General features: G+C 45.6%; 1 protein-coding gene across 1 annotated transcript in view; it reads left to right on the top strand.

The window, feature by feature from the left end:
• The window catches only part of LOC113035865 (alpha-2-macroglobulin), a 63,640-nt gene that overhangs the window by 25,519 nt on the left and 14,539 nt on the right, over positions 1–23,582 (top strand). Inside the window, exons 18-25 of the mRNA XM_026191669.1 lie at positions 4,040–4,181; positions 5,267–5,492; positions 6,299–6,425; positions 10,000–10,121; positions 11,205–11,256; positions 12,963–13,046; positions 13,127–13,303; positions 13,971–14,052. Coding sequence (XP_026047454.1) covers positions 4,040–4,181; positions 5,267–5,492; positions 6,299–6,425; positions 10,000–10,121; positions 11,205–11,256; positions 12,963–13,046; positions 13,127–13,303; positions 13,971–14,052 — 1,012 coding nt within the window. The remainder of the gene's footprint in view (positions 1–4,039; positions 4,182–5,266; positions 5,493–6,298; positions 6,426–9,999; positions 10,122–11,204; positions 11,257–12,962; positions 13,047–13,126; positions 13,304–13,970; positions 14,053–23,582) is intronic.

The raw sequence follows: 23,582 nt of genomic DNA, 5'->3' as shown, positions 1-23,582 counted from the left end.
CAGTATGGAGGAGCAGCAGCTGTACTGTGAGCTCCTCCCAGATGGACAAACTCCTCACGGTATCCTTCTGCATCACTACACAGCATCATCTGTCAATCTCCCGCTCTCTTCTTCCATCAGTTGTGAACAAGACCCCGAGATACTTGAACTTCTCCACCTGGGGCAGGAACTTATCCCTGACCCAGAGTGGGCACTCCACCCTTTTCCGGGTGAGGACCATGACTTCAGATTTGGAGGTGCTGATTCTCATTCCCACCACTTCACATTTGGTTGCGAACTGTTCCAGTGCGAGCTGGAGGCCATCACCCGATGAAGCCAACAGAACCACATCATCTGCAAAAAGCAAAGATGAGATTCTGAGACCACCTAAGTGAAAGCCTTCCACCACTTGGCTACACTTAGAGATTCTGTCTATAAAATTTATGAACAGAATCTGTGACAAAGGGCAGCCCTGGTGGAGCCCATCACGCACCAGAAACAAGTCTGACTTATTGCTGGCTATGCGGACAAAGCTCCTGCAACGGTTGTATAAGGATTGAATGACCCGTAGCAATGGGCCAGACACCCCATAGTCCCGGAGCAGCTCCCACAGGACACTCCGAGGGACACGGTCGAATGCCTTTTCCAAGTCCACAAATTGCATGTAGACTGGTTGGGCAAACTCCCATTCAAGTATTGTCGAGTGGGTAAAGAGCTGGTCCAGTGTTCCACCACCAGGACGAAAACCGCATATTTCTTCCTGTGTCCGAGATTTGACTAACGAATGGACTCTCCTTTCCAGCACCCTGGCATAGACTTTTCCAGGGAGGCTGAGGAGTGTGATTCCCTTGTAGTTGGAACACATCCATCCTCCTTGAAGATGAGAACCACCATTGCCATTCCAGAGGTAGGCCCCTGATCTCCACGCAACATTATAGAGACATGTCGAACAAGACAGTCCTAAAACGTCCAGAGCCTTCAGGAACTCAAACCTCATCCACCCCAGGCGGCCTGCCACCAAAGAGCTGTTTAACGGCCTCAGTGAATTCTCCCCCAGAGATAGAAGAGTCATCCCACTCGTCCCCAGAGGTGGCCTCCGCTCCTGACTGAAAATGACTCAAGGGTTCCTCATAATGTTACTGGAGGCTAAGGTAAAGCCATCCAGAGAAAGTTAGATACCATATTTCTAAGATTTTTAGGGTCAAATACAATAAAGTTTTAGCTGAATTTAGAAGCAGAAAATTAGAGGTCATCCAGGTCTATATGTCTTTAAGACATTCCTGCAGTTTAACTGTGTTATCTGGCATCATGGACAGATAGAGCTGGGTGTCATCTCCATAGCAGTGTAACCCAGGAGATGCTACCCTTTTCCCTGGGGTGGAGACAGGCAGACCGTCCCCGAAGGCCCCGCATCCCAGACCCCGACCAGACGGCCAACTCCTCCTCCCAGCCCCCCGCCCCGATGGCTAACAGAGAATGGGGGTGTGTGAAGACCCCATACCTCCCTCCGCCCACTCATATGAGGTGTTGCTGCGTGCTGTTCTAAAGTGCATTTAAAACACGGGAGGGCATGGTGCTTCCTGCCAGAGAGCAATAGGTAACGGCACGGCCCCTCCTGAAAACCCTCAATGCCTACATGTATTTAAAATTGAGAGGTGCCCACCTCTGAATTTCTTCTTTCAAGAATTATTCAAGAATTTTCAAGAATTTTTGAGATAAAAAGCAAGGTTGGAGATCTGCGTATAATTAGCTAAGACAGCTGGCTTTTCAAGTAGTGGTTTATTTAATGGTTTAATTCAATTTTATTTAATTACAGCTTAAAGACCTGTAGTAGATAGCTAATTATTAGAGATAGAAACATTACATAACACAGAAGGCTTTATCTGGAGAAAAGGACTCTAAATAAATAACAATGGTACTGAAAGTAGCTGTACATAATGCCATATCTGTGAGATGATTACGAGTATTTTTTTCACTAATGGTTAAAATTTTATTTAAGAAATTCATGAAGTCATTACTAGTTAACGGTAAAGGGATGGTTGGCTCAACAGAGCTCTGACTGTTTGTCAGCCTGGCTACAGAGCTGAAGAGAAACCTGGGTATTTTCTTCAATCAGTGATGAATAGTAAGATGTTCTAGCTTTACGGAGGGCCTTCAGAGCCTTCAGGAACTCAGGGCAAAACCTTATCCACCCGAGGGGCCAGCCAAGGAGTTGTTTAACTGCCTTAGTGACCTCACCCCCAGAGATATAAGAGTCGCCCCTCTCGTCCCCCCACCCTGCTTCCTCCGCGGATGATGTGCCAGTGGGATTAGGGAGGTCCTTGAATTATTCCTTCCACATCCTGACATTGTTCTCAGTCGAAGTCAGCAGCGCTTCACCCTCACTATACACAGTGCAGGTAGAGCACCGCTTTCCCCTCCTAAGTCACCTGACAATTTGGCAGAATCTCAGTCTGAAAGGCAGTCCGAAAGTCTTTATCCATGGCCTCTCCAAACTCCACCCACACCCAAGTTTTTGCTTCAGCCAGTGTTGGTACTTACTGCTGATACTTATTACCTGCTTCTGAAGTCCCACGGGCTAACCAAGCCCGATAGGACTCCTCCTTCAGCCTGGTGGCTCCCTTCACCTCTGGTGTCCACCATTTGGTTCGGGGTTTCCATCACGACAGGCACCAACCACCTTGCGGCCGTGGCTCAGTGCAGCGGCTTTAGCAATGGAGGTGCTGAACATAGTTATTTCGGACTCAATTTCCACAGTCTCCCTTGGAATGCTGTTGAAGCTCTGCTGGAAGTGTGAGTTGAAGATCTCGTGGACCAGGTGTTCCCAGCGCACCCTCACTATACGTCTAGGTGGCAACTCCAGACTGAGATGGAGTCCAGCCCCTCTCCAGGAGACTGGTTCCAGAGCACAAGCCGTGGTTGAGCTGAGGCCACCAGGGAGGTGACATTCTATGTCCCGATCACTAGTTTTAGAAGTCGGGGATCAGTCTGCTAGGGCCTGGCTGCTGCCTGACACACATTGCACCCAACCCCTACCTCGCCTCATGTAGGTGGTGGGCCTACAGGAGGATGGTCCCTTTTTCGGGCTGTGCCGTCCGGGCCTCATGGACTAAGCCTAGCCACCAGACCAGGACCAAGTTGACATTTACACAAAAGCCTCCTGACAACATGGCCCCTGGGATCCCTGGACACACAAACCCCTCCAAGGTAACAATTCATGGAGGGGAGGTTATCAGTTATTTTCTTTATAAATGAGGAAAGAAAATAACTTAGTTCAGGGACTTTATGCTGATGGTAAATATGGGTCACTTTCCAGATGCTTCCATTGTTTTCTTTCACATTCACCGCCATACCTGTCCTTCCACATTATTATCTTTATTTCCTTTTCCTCCCTATTAGCATTTCCTGTTCCTCTGCTGCGCTCAGGGCAGTTGGGAGGCTACACTGACTTTACCATTTGGTGGTGATGGTAATAGAAAGTACAGCCTATCCCGGTATTGACTTCAGTTGGCATCTATATATTAAGCTGAAAGCCCATTTTGGAAAGTCTAGCTTAGCATAGCTTTAGTTGTTTTTTGAGAGAGTGTAAGATTTTTTTTGTGTGTTTTTAAATCCAAGAATTTGTTAATTGTTAGAAAAGTACATTTTTAATTAGTGGAGAAATATTAGCTGAATGCATAAAACACTAAGTGTACCTTTTATCCCTTTTTCCAATTTCTTTGTAGTTTTTCCGAGCTGTTGTTATGTATTAAGTGCAGGAAGCTGAAATGAACTCAGTGGTTTCCCCAGAAAGTTTATTCTGTACATCAGGATGCCGCATTTCCAGTAGATTTAACATTTCCATCATTATCCAAGTCACTCCTGGGATGCTAAAAAGTTTCTCCCACTAAAAATGCTGCGTCTAAATGTACAGACTCAACTTTCTGGGGTTTCCTTACCTGGATTTTCGAGCAAGCATTTGGAAGTAACACAATTATTATAACTTTTGGTTTATTTAAAAAAAAAATAAGGAAGGAAACAAAGCCTCCCCATTTTTCCCTCCCCATTTAAATGCTCTCAGGGCTGGACTCACCGATCCCCTTGGCCTTCAACATGATGCCTGAACCTATACTTACCACGCAGATGTCTAAAGTGGACAGCAAAAAGGAGACTATCAGAACGTTCTTCCCTGAGACCTGGATCTGGGACCTCGTTACTGTGGGGTAAGATTAACATATCTTATGAAAAGAATCACAGCACTGTATTTTTTTATGACACTGAAACTGTTTTTAGGTAATCAAATGTGAATAACATGGATGCTCATTGCAGTCCAAATAACAGAATTAGTTGTATTCGTTAGCAGATATTAATGACAAACGCTTATGTCAGTGATATTTACTGAACAGAGGCTGCTGCTTTCCCTTATGTTCCACATCTTAAAGTCAAAACACAGCTTATCGTGTATGAAATTCAAATGAATTTGAGTAGACACTTGAATTCATCAGTGTAAGTATATATAAATATAGACTCATCAGGCATAACATTGTGACCACTGACAGGTGGAGTGAATAACACTGATTATCTCTTCATCATGGCACCTGTTAGTGGGTGGGATATATTAAGGAGCAAGTGAGCATTTTGTGCGGTGTTCCCAGTCTGTGGGGTCGCTATCTATCAAAAGTGGTCCAAGGAAGGAGCAGTGGTGAACCAGCGACACGGTCACAGAGACCCATTGATGCACGTGGGGAATAAAGACCGGCCCTGTGTTCCATCATCAGAGCTGAACCACGGAGCAATGAAAGGTGGCCGGGTGTGAGAAATCACGTCTTACGTCACGTGGATGCCCAGGTCTCTTATCTGGGGAACATCTGGCACTAGGATGCACGATGGGTAGAAGGCAAGCTGGCAGGTTTCCACTGGGAAACCTTGGGCCCTACCATCCCTGTGAATGTTACTTTGACATGTAGCACCTACTTAAGCATTGTTGCAGACCATGTACACCCTTTGATGGAAACTGTAATCCCTGATGGCCTCTGTCAGAAGGATAGCCCCCCATGTGGGACGTGCTGGACAAGTCTGATCTGTGGAGGCCATGCCTCACAACTTGCAGGATTAAATGATCTGTTGCTGACTTGGTGCCAAATACCACAGCACACCTTCAGGGGTCTGGTGGAGTCCAGGCCTCGACACGTCAGGGCTGCTTCGTAGTAGGCAGGTGGTCACAATGCTCTGCTTGATCAGTGTATTTGGGGAAAAATGCCATAGTACCTGAACTTTAAATGTCACATCTGGCTGTCTGTTCAAACAGAGATAGTGGGTTGGTGAGCATGGAGAAGACGACCCCTGACACCATCACTAAATGGGCAGCCGGAGCATTCTGCGTATCCTCTGTGGGCTTTGGTGTGGCTCCCAACACCGGACTTACTGTGTTCCAGCCGTTCTTTGTCAGTCTCACCTTGCCATACTCTGTCATCCGAGGAGAGGTGTTCACCCTCAAAGCCACCGTCTTCAATTATCTCTCAAAGTGCATTATGGTAAAAAAAACAACCACATCTGCTTCTTACAGATCCTTTGTACTTAAGGGCATCCACAAGTAAGACGACACCTGTCAGATTGTGGAAAACATTTGTGAAAATGCTTGGATATGTTTTTGTTTTCTTTTTGAAATTTCATTGTATTACTTTGCATCCGGGCACGGTGGTTAGCACTGTTGCCGCACAGCAAGAAGGTCCTGAGTTCAATTCCACCATCAGTGGAGTTTGCATGTTCTCCCCGTGTTTGCGTGGGTTCCCTCTGGGTACTCCGGCTTCCTCCCACCGTCCAAAGACATGCAGCTTGTGGGGATAGGTTAATTGGATAATCCAAATTGCCACTAGGTGTAAATGTGGGAGTGAACGTGAGTGTGAATGGTTGTCTGTCCCTGTGTGTTGGCCCTGCGACAGACTGGCGACCTGTCCAGGGTGTACCCCGCCTCTCGCCCTATGACAGCTGGGATAGGCTCCAGCGCCCCTGAAAAGGAGAAGCGGAAGTGAATGGATGGATGGATACTTTCCATCCGATGTAGCGTTTTCAGTGTAACAAAATCAACTATTGGGGATTTACTTACCTGGATGATTGAGCATGCATCAAGACTTATTACTTTGTAGTTTTTGTTTTGTGTGACAAATGCGTCACTAACTCGTGCTGTGTGGATGAGTGGTTCTGAAGAAAGCTGCAACCCAAAATGATGGCTGGGAGAACAGACGATCTCACGAGCACATATTTAATCAGTCCTCAGTGTGATGCGTTACTGCACCAGTTTGTTGCATTCGTGTGTTCTGTGTTTGGTTTCTGGCTGTAGGTTCAGGTAACACTGGCTGCCTCTGACCAGCACACCTTCAGAAACTGTGATGGCTGCATTTACAGCGTGTGTCTTTGTGGAGAGGAGAGCAGGACCTTCTCGTGGATTGTAACTCCGACTACCCTAGGTATTCCATTCTTCCCTTTTTCTTAAGTGCTTATTATCCAGTAGTGATGGGATTTCCGGCTCTTTTTAGAGATCCGGCTCTTTCGGCTCCGAACCGGCTCTTCAGGTTGTTTTGTTGCTTTAATTAAATTATTAATAACAATAATATAAAATTATGCACAAAAGGAATTACTAACGTAAAAAAAGTGGTTTTATTTATATATGTTTATATATAAATATATACGGTGACCCCTAGAGACAAAACACGTACAAACTCCAAAACACATTTCTAGCATGAACTGAACTTCAAAGCAGAGCTACTAGATCACTTAAATTACACAATTGAAAGCATGTGTGTATTGTTTGTGTATTTATACACAGGCACTCATTAATTTTCAAATAATTAAAAAAAAAAGTTCATTTACCTGTTATTACCACACACCAAATCCGGTCGTTGGTACTTGCTGGCTTGTGTAGCCAGTAGGTAACAAAAGCTCAACACTGCCCCCTAGCATCCTGGAGCACTGCTGTTGTGTTTGTACGTGTTTTGTCTGTAGGGGCCACCGTAACTATATTTTTATTTATTCACTCCACATAAAATGTAATAAATAAATCATATAATACAAAAACCAACTATTCACATTTTAACTTTTAACTATTTAAATTTTCAGCTTTTTCTTTTTAAACAAATTTAAAATGAAACAACACAAAACACTGCAAACCACAACACAATTAAATATAAATGATAATATGAAAACAAAAAGAAGATGCATATTCTGTCATATGGACCTGCATGAATAAACTTTCTGAATCCTTTATCATCTGCAACTGAAAATAGTTGTGGATGATTACTATACCTTTCTTATGTTGTTGTCCCTGCTCTCTCTCTCTCCCTCCCGCTCTGAGTGTAACTACCGCCCCTCCCATGTGTGGATTTTCAGTATGCCACCAATGTAAACAAATGAAAAATGGAAGAATTGCAAGCAGCAGATCTTCATGTTTCAACAGTTCCTAGAAATATTTCTTGTTGGTATCAAATGATCCTCTACATCTGAATTCCTTACAAAGGGATTCCTTACTGGGCCTTTATTTCTTTATTTTTCTTTTTTAATGTTTATTTATAAGATTTTAAGTTCAAAATTACATCAAATCACACAAGACAAAGAAACCAAATTCAACATCCAAGCACAGAGAAAAGAAACAAACATTAAACAACAAAAAACCACCGGTTAGTCATTCCAGATCAAAAGTACAGCAGGAATGTTCCGATGCTGCAGATAGAGTCTGAAGACAATGAAGTTAGACAGGGCAACAGAGAGTTCACCCAGGCCAGACCATTCGTCCGGGCCCAAGAAGGAGTTGGGGTCCGGCAGACGTGTAGTTTCACATCAACACAAAGTGCAGTCGACTGGGTTAAAGATGATATTCAATCTCTCTCCCCAACCAATCACAGCAGATGGCCCCGCCCCTCCCTGAGCCTGGTTCTGCTGGAGGTTTCTTCCTGTTAAAAGGGAGTTTTTCCTTCCCACTGTCGCCAAAGTGCTGCTCATAGGGGGTCATATGATTGTTGGGTTTTTCTCTGTATGTATTATTGTAGGGTCGACCTTACAATATAAAGCACCTTGTGGCGACTGTTGTTGTGATTTGGTGCCGTGTAAATAACATTGAATTGAATTAAATCCCCATTAATGTGACTGAGAAAAGAGCCCCAGCGTTCGACAGATGTAAAGTGAGTGTCAGCAGGATGATAATGAACCTGTTTAATATACAAACATGCAATCATCTCACAGCAGTCTGGGCCTTTATATGCAGAATATTGTAATATCTCACTAAACGGACCAGGAGCCATCTTTCATTATGTGGAGATTTGCAGGCATGGAGGTAAAAGAGGGAACTAACTGAAAAGATGCACAAATCCATCACCAAAGCAGGCCGTAATGAACTGGAATATACAGAGTGGTCTATTCATACAGTTCTGCAGATGAAACCAAAACAGAATGCAGTGATTTGCAAATCTCATAAATCCACAACAGCAGAACACAGTTTGAACATTTTAGGTGTTTTTAGTGCAAACGGACCATTTTACTAAAATCAATGGGAGCAGCATACTTGTGTGGCATCCTATTATTATTATTATTATTATTATTATTAAAGTTTAAAATTAGTTTTCGATTTTTTGGGGAAACGGGAATGCTGTGTCCTCTGGACTACAGAAGGCAGGGACCACCAGCTCCACACCCTGCAGCTCTGATGGTATGGAGGTGCACTGTCGGCCTCCACATCAGGAAAAGCACCAGTATAACAGTTTTTAGAGCTGCATCCATATTTCAGAAGACGATGCTAAACCGTGTAGTGCAGCCTTTACAGCAGCGTGGCTTAACAGTAGAAGAGTCTGGACTGTTGGATGAACCAAAAAATCCAACTACAATCCTGTGCGGGAAAAGATTGGGAAAACATTCCTCTCCCACAAGTGCAGATGTTCCCAGATGTGTATGGACTGCTGTTAAAAGAAGCATGGATGCTACAGCGTGGTAAACATGACCCCGCCCATGGGGTGTGTTCTTACCACTAAATTCAAATTAACCTCATTTCGTTTCTTAAAACTGTAGTTTTTATTTTTCTGGTTTACTTTTATTCCCGTCTTTAACCATGTTCTGTTTTATAGGAGAAATTCAAATGGAAGGCGGTCGCTACGCGTCACATGCTGTGTGGCGTTTTCCCACCTTTAAAGGGAAAATGTAAACAACTTTGAGTGTCTTTGTCTTCGTTAAACCAGTTTTAGCTTAAACAGGACATGTCAGATTCAAACCAGAAAAAAGAAGTGAACAAAACTTTATTTTCTTTTATTGATTTTGGTCTAATCGGCTGTTTGAAGACTGTCACACGGTGTCAGCCGCTCACAGCTCCGCTCTCCCCAGCTCCTCGTTACCAGAGGCAATTCTCTAACTGTACAATGCAATTTTCTTGGCTTTTAAAATGAAATACTGATGTTGTTTCTTTCGTCCGACACAATCTCATGCTTTGAGTGAAAAATGAGACACAACGGGGTAATTAATCCGTATTGAGGGCACTGAGGGCTGTTGCATCTTCATTGCTGGAAGCGAAGACGGGCGGCTGTTGTTGGAGCTCTGCCTGTCCTGAAAGCAGAGGATTTATATCAGCCTCCATCAGCAGGGATGGAGATGAGGCTCTGATGAATGTCAAATTGCGCTCCTCTAACTCCCCCTTAGAGGAATGCTGACAATCACTTGTACTAACAAGTCAGGTAGTATCTCTGACGAAACAGTCAGAAACCTCTCCCTTAAGGGGCGATCTGTACTTGTCCTCCATGTGAAGGATTGTGGGCTGTGATGGAAGGAAGGTGGGGGTGGGAGACAAGCCGTGTGCTATAATAAGGCAACAAATGGGGATTAATGAGGGCGAATGCGATGGGAAACGGGGAGGAAGGAAAACACAGCGGGGATAATGAGTTGGCTTGAGAAGCAGATGGGAGGCGGTTTTGCCTCTGTACACAGAACACGACAGTACGGCGGGGGAAGGGAGCAATAATCGATACAGGCGTTCCACAGTGACGCCGTGTGTGTGTTTGCTCACAGGTAAGGTCAATCTGAAGGTCAGCGCTGAGGCCCTGAAGACCGAGGCGCTGTGTGGCAACGAGGTGGCCACAGTCCCCGACGTGGGTCGAACTGACACCGTGATCCGCACCCTGCTGGTGGAGGTCAGTGACATGACAAACTTAAGGTGTTCACAGGTCCTAAGCTGATAGACGTTGTCAGTATTATTTTGATCAGTTACATTGTGGCGAGAATAATGTCAGAATTTTAAAATCTTTCGGTTTCGGCCACAGGGGCCCACAGATTTCCTGTATTTCCAGTTGTTTTTGACAGCGTGTTTTAGGAAAAGGTGCAGGTGGGTTGCAAAGCAGTTTGCAGAGGCCAGGCTAAAGCAGGTCAAATTTGTGATATTTGACAATTGGGTTTGTGGAAGGACGTCAGCTGAGCCATTATCTGATGTAGGCTGGCACTGAGATTAGAACTAATGATGCGCCGGCTGCTTTGATGGAGAGTGAACATCAGATATGGAAATCTGTCAAACCTGGCTCAGCCATTTTTTAAAAATATATGTACATGTGCAGTGTATGGATGAAAACAGGGGCCACACTTCTCTGTTTTGGTCCCATGGCCACAGCTATAACACTAAGCACCTAGCCACCCGGCCAGTCCGCCTTTGCAGATATCTGGGTCAGTCTAAAGACAGCACGGTGCTGTGACAGAACGCCCAACAAGTCTGTTTTTCTAGATGGTGGACAATGAGCCAATGTTGGCGCCTGTTAAGAAGTGCACACCAGGAGCTTCAAAGGTCTTTACTGTGGTGATGGGCATGGAGAGAGGGAACCTGTAGCATTGCACAGACCTTCACTTTCTTTCTGTTAGGGCAGCTGTTATCACTTCAGTTTCGGTCCACTTCTCCTTCCCGTCTGCATTTTCTGATGATCGGCTGTATCTGCAGTTTGCCGTAGTTCTATAGGAGCACTTAAGCATCTTTATTTTAGTTTGACTTCACTCTCAAAGTACATGACTGGTATGTTTATACTGGGTCTCGGTCAGCCTCTCGGTCGTCCTCTGACTGAAACAAACTGCTTTAGCAGCTTTCAGCTAATGGGAAAGTCAGTGGGATTAAGTTCAAATAATCCAGTATGTCACCAAATCAAAGCTCACTGTTATTATGTTTAAGCTGTTTAGAAGTTTGTTTGGAGTGATGAAATCAGTCGGTCGTCTTCACTTCTGTCTCTCTTCCCAAGGCCGAAGGAACCCCACAGATGGTCAGTCACAACGTTCACCTCTGTCCCCCAGGTAAGGCCTCCTGACTCTGAGTGCTGAACTCTGAACTCCAACTCGGGCCTTTCATTCACACCTCATACATGCATCATAACACTTCCCTGCATCATGATGGTTATTCAGCATGGCGAGGAAACCAAATTCGTTGTGTTTTCGTTAGAGATGGCACGATACCACTTTTTTATGTCCGATACCGATATCATACATTTGGATATCTGCCAATACAGATATAAATCCGATATATAGTGTTTTTTAATCAATAAAAAAATGTTTTTAATATCTTGCTGCTTTTTGTAAAAGTTCATACTCAAGTTAAAAAACAAACAAACACTCAAGCTATTCTGTTACACCTGTATGCAAAAAATGCACTGCACCCAAAATATTTCATAGTTCAGCAAAACTGATGAATCTAATAAACTTAAACCTGCTCCATCCTCCCTATTCTGGTATTTTAAAGAGTAAGCAACCTAATCAATAGGGCTCTAAAACTCCCAGCAAAAAAAAATAGGGAACCAACCCCCACCTCATGATGCTTAATCGACGTAATCAACTTTAATTTGATGCAGTGTGAAAAGAAAAATGCACAGAAATAAATTCTTTTTCAAGAATAATTAAATATATTCAACATCTTTCTTCAACAGAACTGCACAGATGGAAAAAGTACTATAGCTTACTAGGGTATATTAGACTTAATAGTTACTATATACAGTAATGGACTTCTATACATTTTACATCAGATTAAAACTTTGGGTGTAAGATTCAGATAATTATTTATTAAAAGCTCGACATTTTAAATGAGAATAAGAAAGAAAAGTATGTCTTTGTGCCCCCTTTTCCCTGTTCATGCCCTATCGGCCCCCCTGGCTAAACTTTGCTAGATCCGCCCCTGCACAGTTACAGCCGTCAGCTGTAGAAAAAGATCCTGGTGTAGAAAGTAATATTAAGCTTATCAAGGTTAAACGTGCTGCTGTTGTTCAGCCGCTGGTTTCCTCTTTCTGGTGTGAAGTGGGCCAAAAAACAAACAAGAGAGACGATCAGCTGATCATTGATCAGTTTCATGATTGAAGCAGCAACAGGAGAGAGAGAGAGAGAGAGAGGCAGTCGCTCCATATATCTGTTGTTAAGCTTAACGCTGGAACGCTTCACAAACATTCAGAGATGAACTTACACACTTGCTTGCCACAGCCGCTCTATCACGTGACGCAAACTGCTCCGACGTGCTACGGTTATGAGGCGAGTTACGGCGTGTCGCAAGTTTTGTGAGGTGCTTTTTTGATATTTAATGGATCGGATTACATTTTTTTTTTTTTTTTTTTTTATTTCTCTCCGATATCCGATCCAGTAATTTAGGTCACCGATACCGATACTTCACATCGGTCCATCTCTAGTTTTCGTTGTGTATTTTCTCCACTGGCAGCAGATCTTTAGCTAAAGTTGAAGTCGAGCAGCCGCTGTAAGATGCACTTTCCTCACTGTGATCAACTAAATGACCAACATGAGCCGTCTCGTGTAATCTGTAGTGCTGAGCTTGTCTCAAAATCAAAGCGCTGCGATGCCTTGTTGTGTTTCACATAAACAAACTGCTTGTAGCTTCATGTACATAACAGTGTTTTAACAGTAAAATCATTCTGTTTGATAAACTTTAGCCAAGAAAAGAGGTTGAGCTAATTCTTTCATTAAAGAAGCTTTTTCTTCCTTTTCTTTGTTGTTGTTGTTGCCAGATGGGGTCACGGAGAAGAATGTCTCTCTTCTTATGCCCGAGCTGTTTGTGGCTGGTTCTGCTAGAGCGACCTTTTCTGTGCTTGGTTAGTGATTCTGTTGTTTAGTGAACTTTAATTTGCCAGGTGAAACATCTCTGTAGCTTTTCCTCGGTTTGCTTGGGCAGGTGACCTGATGGGCAGGGCAGCGCAGAACTTGGACAAGCTCCTGGCCATGCCGTACGGTTGCGGGGAGCAGAACATGCTCCTGTTTGCTCCCAACATCTTCATCCTGAACTACCTGAAAAGCACTGGTCAGCTGACTCAGAATATTCTGGACAAGGCCACGCACTTCCTGGAGAGCGGTAAGCACTTGGGGCTTTCTTAGGACAAGGTTTAATGTGCGTGCTCCACCCCCACGCAGAATGATCACAATGATGGTGATCAAATTAAACCTTAAAAAATGCATCAGATGAGAACCGTAAAAATGGAAGAGTCGCTGCTATTATCTTAAAACTGTACTCCACTTTGACTTGGACTCAGCCACCGTACTAATTCCTAAACTCTGCATATTGGCGCTGATAACGGTCATGTGTGGATTTTACCTCTGCAAAATTTGAATCAGCTGATCTTAAAGCTAGTTTTAACTGTTTATGGCAGCTGAGTAGAACGAGTGCAAAGTTAAGAGGGTGTGATCTTTAAAAACAGGGCACCAAGTCAAGCTCAGGGGCAATCCTTGCAAATCAGATCAGACCAGTCCACACAGCAAGCTGTTAAATAATAAGTCAACTTAAATGGCAATAACTGCAGATGTGTTGGTTGTGAAGCCTTGTAAGTATGCACATTTGACGGGGAGCTCCTGTAACATAGCCGGACTGTAGATATAAATTGCACTTGAAATAAACTTGGCACCAAAACTAGAGTTTTGTACGGTAAATAAATCCAAATGTACTTGATTCACATTTTCTGTGTTGTGAAAAAATAATCCTCTTTTTTTCCTTTTTATTGATTTCTTGTGTGTTGGTGCTGCAGGATATCAGAGGGAGCTCACGTACAAGCATGACGATGGTTCCTACAGTGCATTTGGGAAGGCAGACTCCTCTGGAAACACCTGGTCAGTAACGTGAATGAGAGCATGAAGATATAAGAAGTAGATGGTGATACAGCAGCTGACTCAACAACAGGCTGCTAATAGTTCATTGGGATGATGGCCTTTGAATTTCAGAGTTATTCTCCTACAGTGTCGGCTGGTGAGGGGAAAAGCTGACACAGCAGAGTATTTTACATGACAATATTGTATGTTTAGTCATGCAATATTGGTTTATGAAATGCATTAAAATACTACTGCAAGAGGGCTCATCTCACCAGATTGCATGTAATTGCCAACTTGACCTCATTCAAGTCTGACAGAAGATATTTACCAAGTTCAACTTTGAGGACATAATTTACAGTGAGAAAAAAGACAATGTCACTGCAGTACTCAACATATGAAATCATGTAATGTAATGTAATATTGCATTGTGTTGAGGGCTGCAACTCTTATTTCGGTAGTCGATGATCTGCAAATTTTTCTTTGATTAGTCAACGATTATTTAAATAACTCTGATCTCTGCTGCCTTCAGCCAACAAGATTATGTATCGGAATTTCAGGAGCGGGACCACACCTCCAAACACGCTCCTTCCGGTTGTCATCCATATAGGTTCCCCCAGTTCTGCAAGCTGTTCATTCTCGTTTGCGTGCAAACAGGGTCCATTCCATCCGCTACATCCTCTTGTCTGCAGCACATCAGATGAACAACTACTCAAGCTCTGCGTTCATGGCTTTTCCTCCGGCAATCAAAGGAGTACACCGAACGTCACGGCGGCGCTTCCGAGAGACTGAATGCTGATGACCTTCTAGCAGTTTTCACTACGTCGATCCATCCAGTCATCTTATCTCCGCTAAATCCAGTTATGAAGTGACTTTGGATGCCAAACTCGCAGCTCCCCTCACGTCGCTCTGAAACAGGCCCACAGGCCGGGCGAGTTAGCCGAAAAGCTGACGGACATCAGCGCCGAACCCAGAAGCCACGCCGTACCGTACCCATGCTTCCAAACAAATCGCAGCTCCAACAGCAAAAGCTACAGTGTACTTCACTGCAAGCGCCAGGTAGCAGGGACGACTCAGTTCTGTGCTCCTTCCTCCTAACACCATTTAATGCAAGCTGGAAATCTGTCGCTAGCTACGTGCTCTACTGTTTCTCCATCACCATGATGTTTTCTATCACTCCTTTCGCTAAATGCTCAAGCAAGTTGGCACTGGGATGCCCGGTTCTTCCCTATCCACCATTCGCTGATGATTCAAGATGGCGCCGAGTATGGCAGCCTTGTCGCGAGCTCCCCCAAGCAACAGCTTTTTTCTGTGTTTAATTTTACTTTTCCTTTATTTTTTCACGAGCAGCACTTGTCTCCTTGTGTACGACCGACAAACCTTACTGGACATAAAAGACGGTCTTTCTTATAACTTTCCGGAGTTCAAGTTTTGCAACACGGACGCTCCGTTTGCAGACCCCCATTCATCTCACCTGAGACGCCTTTGTTCTCTGGCCCTGGAGGCCGCAAACGCCGACGCAGAGGGAGAAGATCTGGCGTTCTGGTTCGACTGAGACGGCGCACTAACAGACCACCGTTACCCAGTTTATTACTGGCTAATGTGCAGTCTCTGGAGAACAAGCTGTGCGAGCTTCGGGCACGGATCTCATTCCAGCGAGAGATGCGGGACTGCTGCGTGATCTGCCTCACAGAAACCTGGCTATCGGACAAGGTACCGGACTCCGCAATACAACTACCGGGGTTCTCCGTGCACCGCGCGGACAGGTCACAGGATCTTACTGGGAAAAGCAGAGGCGGTGGTGTGTGTTTCATGATCAACAACAGCTGGTGTGATTATGCGAACGTGCACCCGGTCAAATCCTTCTGCTCACCGGACCTGGAGTACCTGATGATTAAGTGCCGGCCATTCTGGCTACCGAGGGAATTTACAGCAGTGATTATTACGGCTGTTTACATTCCCCCACAAGCCGACACTGGGAAATGCGTGGGACACTTATCAGGAAATGCGTGGAAGATGTCGTCCCATCCAGAACAGTTAAATCCTTCCCAAATCAAAAACCCTGGATTAACGGAGATGTTCGCGCGGCACTGGCGGCACAGAGCACCGCCTTTGCCTCCGCGAACACATCGGACTACAAACACGCACATTACCAACTCCGGAAGACGATCAAAGCAGCCAAACGTGAGTACAGGGACAGGGTGGAACAACAGTTTGACGACCCTCGGAGTATGTGGCAGGGACTAAACACGATCGCAGACTTTAGAGGGAAAACCAGCACACCGCAGACCACGGCCTCTCTGTGTGAGGATCTAAACGTATTCTACGCTAGATTCGACACAGCGAACACCATGAGACCGGACAGTGTGCGCACCGCGGATGACGTCAGTGCGCACACTGTGTCTGAGGAGGATGTGCGGAAGTGCTTCAGGAAGGTGAACGCACGCAAAGCTACTGGTCCGGACGGGATTCCCGGCCGCGTCCTCAGGTCATGCGCGGCTCAGCTGGCTGGAGTGTTCACGCACATCTTCAACCTTTCCCTCTCTCTGTCTGTAGTCCCAGCCTGCTTCAAAATGGCCACCATCGTCCCTGTACCCAAATCCTCCACCATCTCCTCATTGAACGACTGGCGACCTGTAGCCCTGACCCCCATCGTAAGCAAATGCTTCGAGAAGCTGGTCAGGGACTTCATCTGCTCTGCACTACCCGACTCACTGGACCCTCTGCAGTTCGCATACCGCCACAACAGGTCCACTGATGATGCCATAGCCCTGACACTACACACTGCCCTGTCACACCTGGAGAAGAGAGACACGTATGTGAGAATGCTGTTTGTAGATTACAGCTCAGCATTCAATACCATCGTTTCCTCGAAGCTGGACAGGAAACTGCAGGATCTAGGACTGAGCAGGTCCCTCTGCAGCTGGATCCTTAGCTTCCTGTCTGACAGACGCCAGGTGGTCAGACTGGGCAGCATCACCTCATCCCCCATCACACTGAACACTGGTGCTCCACAGGGGTGTGTACTGAGCCCTCTCCTGTACTCACTCTACACCTACGACTGCACAGCCACTAACAACTCCAACATCATTGTGAAGTTTGCGGACGACACTACAGTGGTGGGTCTTATCACCAACGGTGATGAGACGGCTTACAGGGAGGAGGTCAGCGCCCTGACTCACTGGTGTCAAGACAACCATCTCACCCTCAACGTCGCAAAGACAAAGGAGTTGATAGTGGACTTCCGGAGGTGCAGAGAAGTACACACCCCCATCACCATCAACGGCACTGCTGTGGAGAGAGTGAGCAGCTTCCGGTTCCTTGGTGTACACCTGGCTGAGGATCTTACGTGGTCAGGACACACAAACAAAACAGTGAAGAAGGCGCAGCAGCGCCTCTTCTTTCTCAGGAGACTGAAAAGATTCGGCATGAGCCCCCGCATCCTCAGGACCTTCTATCACTGTGCCATTGAGAGCATCCTCACTGGATACATCACCACCTGGTATGGCAACAGCACCGCCTACAACTGCAAAGCTCTCCAGCGAGTAGTGCGGTGCTCTGAACGGATAATTGGAGGTGAGCTTCCCTCCCTCCAAGACATCTACAGGAAGCGGTGCCTGAGGAAAGCGGGGAGGATCATCAAGGACTCCAGTCACCCCAGCCATAAACTGTTCAGACTGCTTCCATCAGGAAGGAGGTTCTGCAGCATCCGGTCCCGTACCAGCAGACTGAGAGACAGCTTCTTCCACCAGGCCATCAGACTGCTGAACACGTCATAGACACCTCAGCTTCACTACTGGAACTTTAACATTATGCACTCCATACTGTACAGTAATGCCACTGTTTTGCACATGTCTCACTCTGTATATTTTATTTTATATATTTTATTTATTGTTTACTCTATTTAATTTGTAAAATATGTGTACACACACACACACACACACACACGTAGAAAAATATTTAGTATACACATCCAGAAATGCATACACTATTATATATTGTACATATATTTATTAGTTTCAGATGTAGCCATTCTTGTATTTTGCTTGTTTACATTATTGTATTTTGCACAACTCTGTTGCTTGTGAAGCTCGCACACAAGAATTTCACTCACATGTGCTGTACCAATGTACCTGCACATGTGATGTGACAATAAAAGTGATTTGATTTGATTTGATTTGATTCGCAAACACAGCAGCAAGCCAGTTCTCCATTTCTCCGTTGCAAATGCAGCATGCTTTGGCACAGAGTTGCCAGGCTCCCAGCGACTCAACCCTCCTTCACAAATTCTGCAGCTAACCTCGGCACCGGGTTGCCAGGTTCCCAGCGACTCAACCCTCCTTCACAAATTCTGCAGCTAACCTCGGCACCGGGTTGCCAGGTTCCTTCGTTCTCATACGCAAAAGCAGCAGCAAGCTTTTCGACCATCAGATTGCCAGTTTCTCAGCATAGCTTAAAAAAAAAGTACTCCATCCCTCCGTAGCAAATGCAGCATGCTTTGGCACAGAGTTGCCAGGCTCCCAGCCTGTCATCCCTCCTTGGCTAAACTCTGCAGCATACGTCCACTCATCCCTCCTCTGCTAAACTCTGCAGCAAGCGTCGGCACAGAGTTGCCAGGTTCCCAGCCTCTCATCCCTGCTTCGCAAAATTCTGCAGCAAACCTAGGCACCGAGTTGCCAGGTTCATTTATCCCTCATTCGCAAAAGCAGCAGCAAGCTTTTTGACCATGGGGTTTCCAGTTTCTCCGCATCGACAAAATAAATAAATAAAATTAAAAGGCACCGGGTTGCCAGGTTTTCCTTCACCCCTTCATAGCTTCCCTGAAATGCCAGTTTCTCAGCATCTATCATGGCAAAAAGCAGCAACGAATCCTTCTAGCCCAGGATACCAAGTTCTCATCTCTCATTTGCAAAATGGCCAGTTTCTCTGCATGAGGAAAAAAAAAAGGCACTGGGTTGCCAGGTTTTCCGCAGCCGCAAACCTTCTACCAATGCGTTGGCAGTTTCCGTTCCTCCATCCATCCTTCACGAATTTCAGCAACATGCTTTCGTGGCACCAGGATGCTAGGTCCTTCCCTCATGTCCAATCGCAGCAGCAAGTTTTTCTATGAACAAGTCGCCAGTTTCCCTTTCCCGTATCCTATATTGGCAAAATGCAGCAGCATGCTTTTGGTACCGGGATGCCAGATTATCTTCCTCTATCCCTCCTATGCAAGTACAGTAGCAAGTTTTGGCACTGGGATGCCAGCTTCTCTTCTTTATCCCTCATTCGCAAACTCAGCAGCAAGCTTTCTAACATAGAGTTGCCAGTTTCTCTGCATTTATCAAAGCAAAGCAGCAGTGAATCCTTCTAACGCTGGGATGCCAGCTTCTCCGCATCTAGCCCTCATATGCTAAGCGGCAGATGTTCCTTTCGGCACCAAAACGCCAGTCCTGTATTCCTCATTTGCAAATGCAGAAAACGCTCTTTGCACCGAGATGCCAGGTTCCGTTCCCTAAGCAGCTTACCCTTCCATTACTGGATAATTCTTCATGGCGTCCCTTCACATCCCTTCATGTGCTTTTACGAGCATTATCTAGCATCCACTTTCAACACAATCATTCAAGAACCGCTCTCTAAGCTGGCTCAGGGTTTCTGACCACGTCTAAACAGCTTATCATCTCCCATGAAGTTCAGTGGACTCGCACTCTGCTCTCTGACGATTATGGGGGTCATTATTATTGAAGATGACTTATAACCTCTAATCAGTCTTTCAATTCATCAACCCTCCCCAAGCTGTTGCTGTCACTTCTGTTTATTTCAGAAAATCTCCATATCCAGCATACTTCTATGTCAGAGCTTCAGTTCAAAGTTGAGCCATGTCGCTACCTGATCGAGGGTTCCCCTCATTCATCTATTAAGATTTCCATTGTTCGCAATTACCTTTGATCTCTTCTCCTGCCATTCCTTCCACTCCATGGAATCCTCGACTACCTTACTGAGTGCTTTGCAGCTTCGCTAGCCTGCCACCAATTATTTTCCTCTTCTTTGGGTGGCGAGGTCACTCAGCGTTCACTCTCACCAAAATGTCTTGTATTAGGTAAAAAAAATCTGCCATTTGGAACAAATGAAAATTCTCCAGTTTGAAGACGGACTGTCTAAAAGCAAGTTCCTACTGTATATCTCACTGAAATGTTACTCTGTAGCTGATTGTGCCTTGTTTTAACTGTAACGAGATACTTTGACTAGAAAAAAGACAAATGTACTTGGTAAGATTTGGAGTTTTTGCAGTGTGCCACCAGCTGTATGCCAAATTGTCTGGAATTTAGACTTGAGTGTTTTAGAAAACGTAAGACAGAACCAGGAAGGGTTAAGAAAATGCGATTTGACCAAGCACATGGATATAGGGTGATGCAGAGTTGAAATGGATGCAAGAGGAAAATGTCACTGATAACCTGCAGTCCAGTTGGAGACAGTTAGTAGGAAAGCTGTTTATAATTGTAGGGACTTACAACATTAAGCCCTTAGTCTTAATGTCCTAGACACCTACCTGTCCAAATAAATGGCCTGAGAGATTAGACTAGAAATTGGAGTTTGTTAACACGGACTGGCCGGGAGAAGTATGAACTAGGGCTGGGCGATATGGCCTAAAATTCATATCTCGATATTCTTTAGCTGGATGGCGATATACAATATATCTCGATATTTTTGTTAAGCCATAAAGTAAGAACAAAAAGAGAGTTCTTAATCAAAGCTGTGTCCCAGATGTCACACAGGCACTTTTATTAATATACAGCGTAGATGTACATGAAAAAATTACTCAAAAATAAATTGAGCATTTATTAAATAATAATTCTCCATAAATAAAATAAAACAATGTTGTTTTTGTGCATAACAAAAAAGCTCACAACTGTGCAGTCAAAATTTAAACTAACAGACGCTGAGCGTAATAACAAAGACAGATTTCACAGCTGCTCTGTTCACAACTTCTGCTGCGTGACTGACAGCCTGGAGTTTGAAATCCGCTTCGTAACCGTGACTCTGAACAGGTGCCATTTGTGGTCCTTTTTTTTTTTTTTTTTTTTTTTTGCCTGTCCCGTTTGGCTCTTTTGCATCAGAATTGTTGTCTAAAGGCAAAGAAAGATGCCCAACGGATTTACTTTACCAAACTGACCATCCCAGCCTTGCCGTAATGGTCCATTTGATTCACCTTTTATTGTTTATTTTATTTTCACTTACTGAATACGGGACAGACTTGACTGGGGGAAAGAAGGGGAGGAAGAAAGAGGGAAAGAGAAACAGCTGAGAAGAGGGACGGGGGAGAAGGGCAAAAGACAAAAACCAACAGAACGAGCAGAGAAAGAAAAAAAAAAGAGAGAGAACAAGAGTAATAGAATAAACAGCATCACAATGATATATGGGAATATGACAGTAAATACTAAATGTTAAACATTATTGTCCAGCACATAAGATCAACAGAACACAGTGTGCTTTGAGGTAGGAGCCAAAAAGGGTGTAGTTTGTGGGTGTGATCACCCGTGTGTACACCTGTGAGCATGGACGCGCTTGTTTTTTTTAAAAGGTTCCTTCATGTAATGATCTGCTAGAGGGTGTGGGGGGGCCACAGCCCCGTCCTCCAGGGCATGAAGCAGGTATGGAGGAGATCAAAACTCCAGACATCCAGAGGCCCCCAGAACACAAGAGACCAAGGAAGACCAACAGAGGGGCAGCCGCGCCACTGTCCCAGAAAGAGCTGAGGAGAGTCCCAGATGAGGGGTCACTCAGCAGCCGCGGAGCAGAAGCCAGGGGGAGTTGCAGTGACGCGCCCGTGAGCTCCGCCGGCAGCCAGCCGTGCCTGAGTGACCGAGCCCCAGGCCGAGAGGCCGGGGGCACCCCACCTCCGAAGTGGCCCGAGCGAGCCCCAGTGAGCCGGTGTGTACCTGGACGCCCATCCCCGGACACAAAGAACCACCAACGCACCGATGTCTGAGGGAGTCCGCCACTGGCAGGGGAAGTGGTGGTAGGGGGAGATAGGCCTCCAAACCTTGGAGGGCCTGAGATGTCCCCAGAGAGGTGGCGTATGATACCCAACCTGACATATAGACACAGACATACAGGCACACACAGACACAAACATCCATTCCCACCCTCATGCTCTCATATGCACTTACTCCACACTCAACCAACGTGGAGACAGACATAAAGAGACGCTGTACACACGATCACACTCCCCAAGCGTACTCTACAAACCGGGTCTAGGTACCCTTGCCCCTGGAGGGGGGGGAACTGCACCCAGACCCAGGTGCTGTTACCCTTTTCCCTGCGGTGGGGGGAGGCAGACCGCCCCGACTCCGCAGCAGCAGGGAGGCCCCACACTCCAGACCGCAGTCGGACGGCCAACTCTTCCTCCTAGCCCCCCCGCTCCAGCAGGTCGCAGAGAATGGGGGTGTGTGAAGACTCCAAACCTCCCTCCACCCGCTCATTGTAGTGTTGATGCATGTGTGTTCTAAGGTGCATTTAAAACCCAGGAGGGCATGGAGCTACCTGCCAGAGAGCAGCAGGTAAGCGCATAGCCCCTCCTGCTGGCCCTCAATGTCTACGTGTATTTAACCTTGAGAGGTGGGCAACGACGCCAGGGGTGAGGTGTACACCCTGATGGTACTTTGGATTCCGTGTATCGTGCCCACCCCCAAGATCCTATATGTATGTGTAATGAGAGTGTGAGTAATGTGAATGTCTAAGTTGTGGTCCTTATACACACACAGTACGGTAATATTACGTTGAAGCATAGTATGCATTACTCTGCAGGGCTCCTGACTACGGTAGCCGTAATACTCCGACAATCCATCAAGCGGTGCAGCTTCGTAGCTTACCAAAGCATTTTTGACAGATTGCTGAGCGCCGTGTACCACATAAAATCGGTTCATGGTCAGTAAACACAACCAGAACTCATAGATAAGGCACACAGTCGATTTTTGAGAAAATGAAAGGATTTTAGTGCAAGGTTATAGTCCGAAAAATATGGTATACGAGTTTTGTAAGGTAGTTTGTTTCGAGGCAGGAGGCTGGAGACTTTGCAGTCTGGGATGCAGCACACAGTTTCACACACTCTTCATTTTGCTGTTGTAAATGGTGAAAATGCAAGTAATGCTAGCTGCATGGCATCAACATGTTAACGAGGTAACTGCTAATGCTAACCGCAACGCTAACGCGTTGACGCCGTGCAGCCCCACGCATGGGGCGATCCGCGGTAACTCATTAACGGAGATTTGTCGCGTTAATACAGTTATGCCATTAACGTCATTTTAACGAGAGTAACGCTGCAGCACTAAAATAGTAATCTCTACCGAGCAGCTCCTCTTTGATAGCTGCCGTGTCCGTCCTGTCGTTGCCTGCAGGTGAAGCGATGGGGGAGGGGGAGTTGTGTTCAGTGAAGGAGAGGCGAGACAGAGTAACGCAGCGTAGAGACAAAAGTGGACGAAAGAGAGGCAAACTTGTGGTTCCACAAGTATAGTAGACTATATCGATATAAACAATATTGTCACATCTCTTATCTCGTATAAAAATATATCGAT

The sequence above is a fragment of the Astatotilapia calliptera genome, chromosome 14 (genome assembly GCF_900246225.1).
Source record: "Astatotilapia calliptera chromosome 14, fAstCal1.2, whole genome shotgun sequence".
Taxonomy (NCBI): Eukaryota; Metazoa; Chordata; class Actinopteri; order Cichliformes; family Cichlidae; genus Astatotilapia; species Astatotilapia calliptera.
Note: the sequence above shows the minus strand (reverse complement) of the source record. Positions and strands in the feature narration are given on the sequence as shown.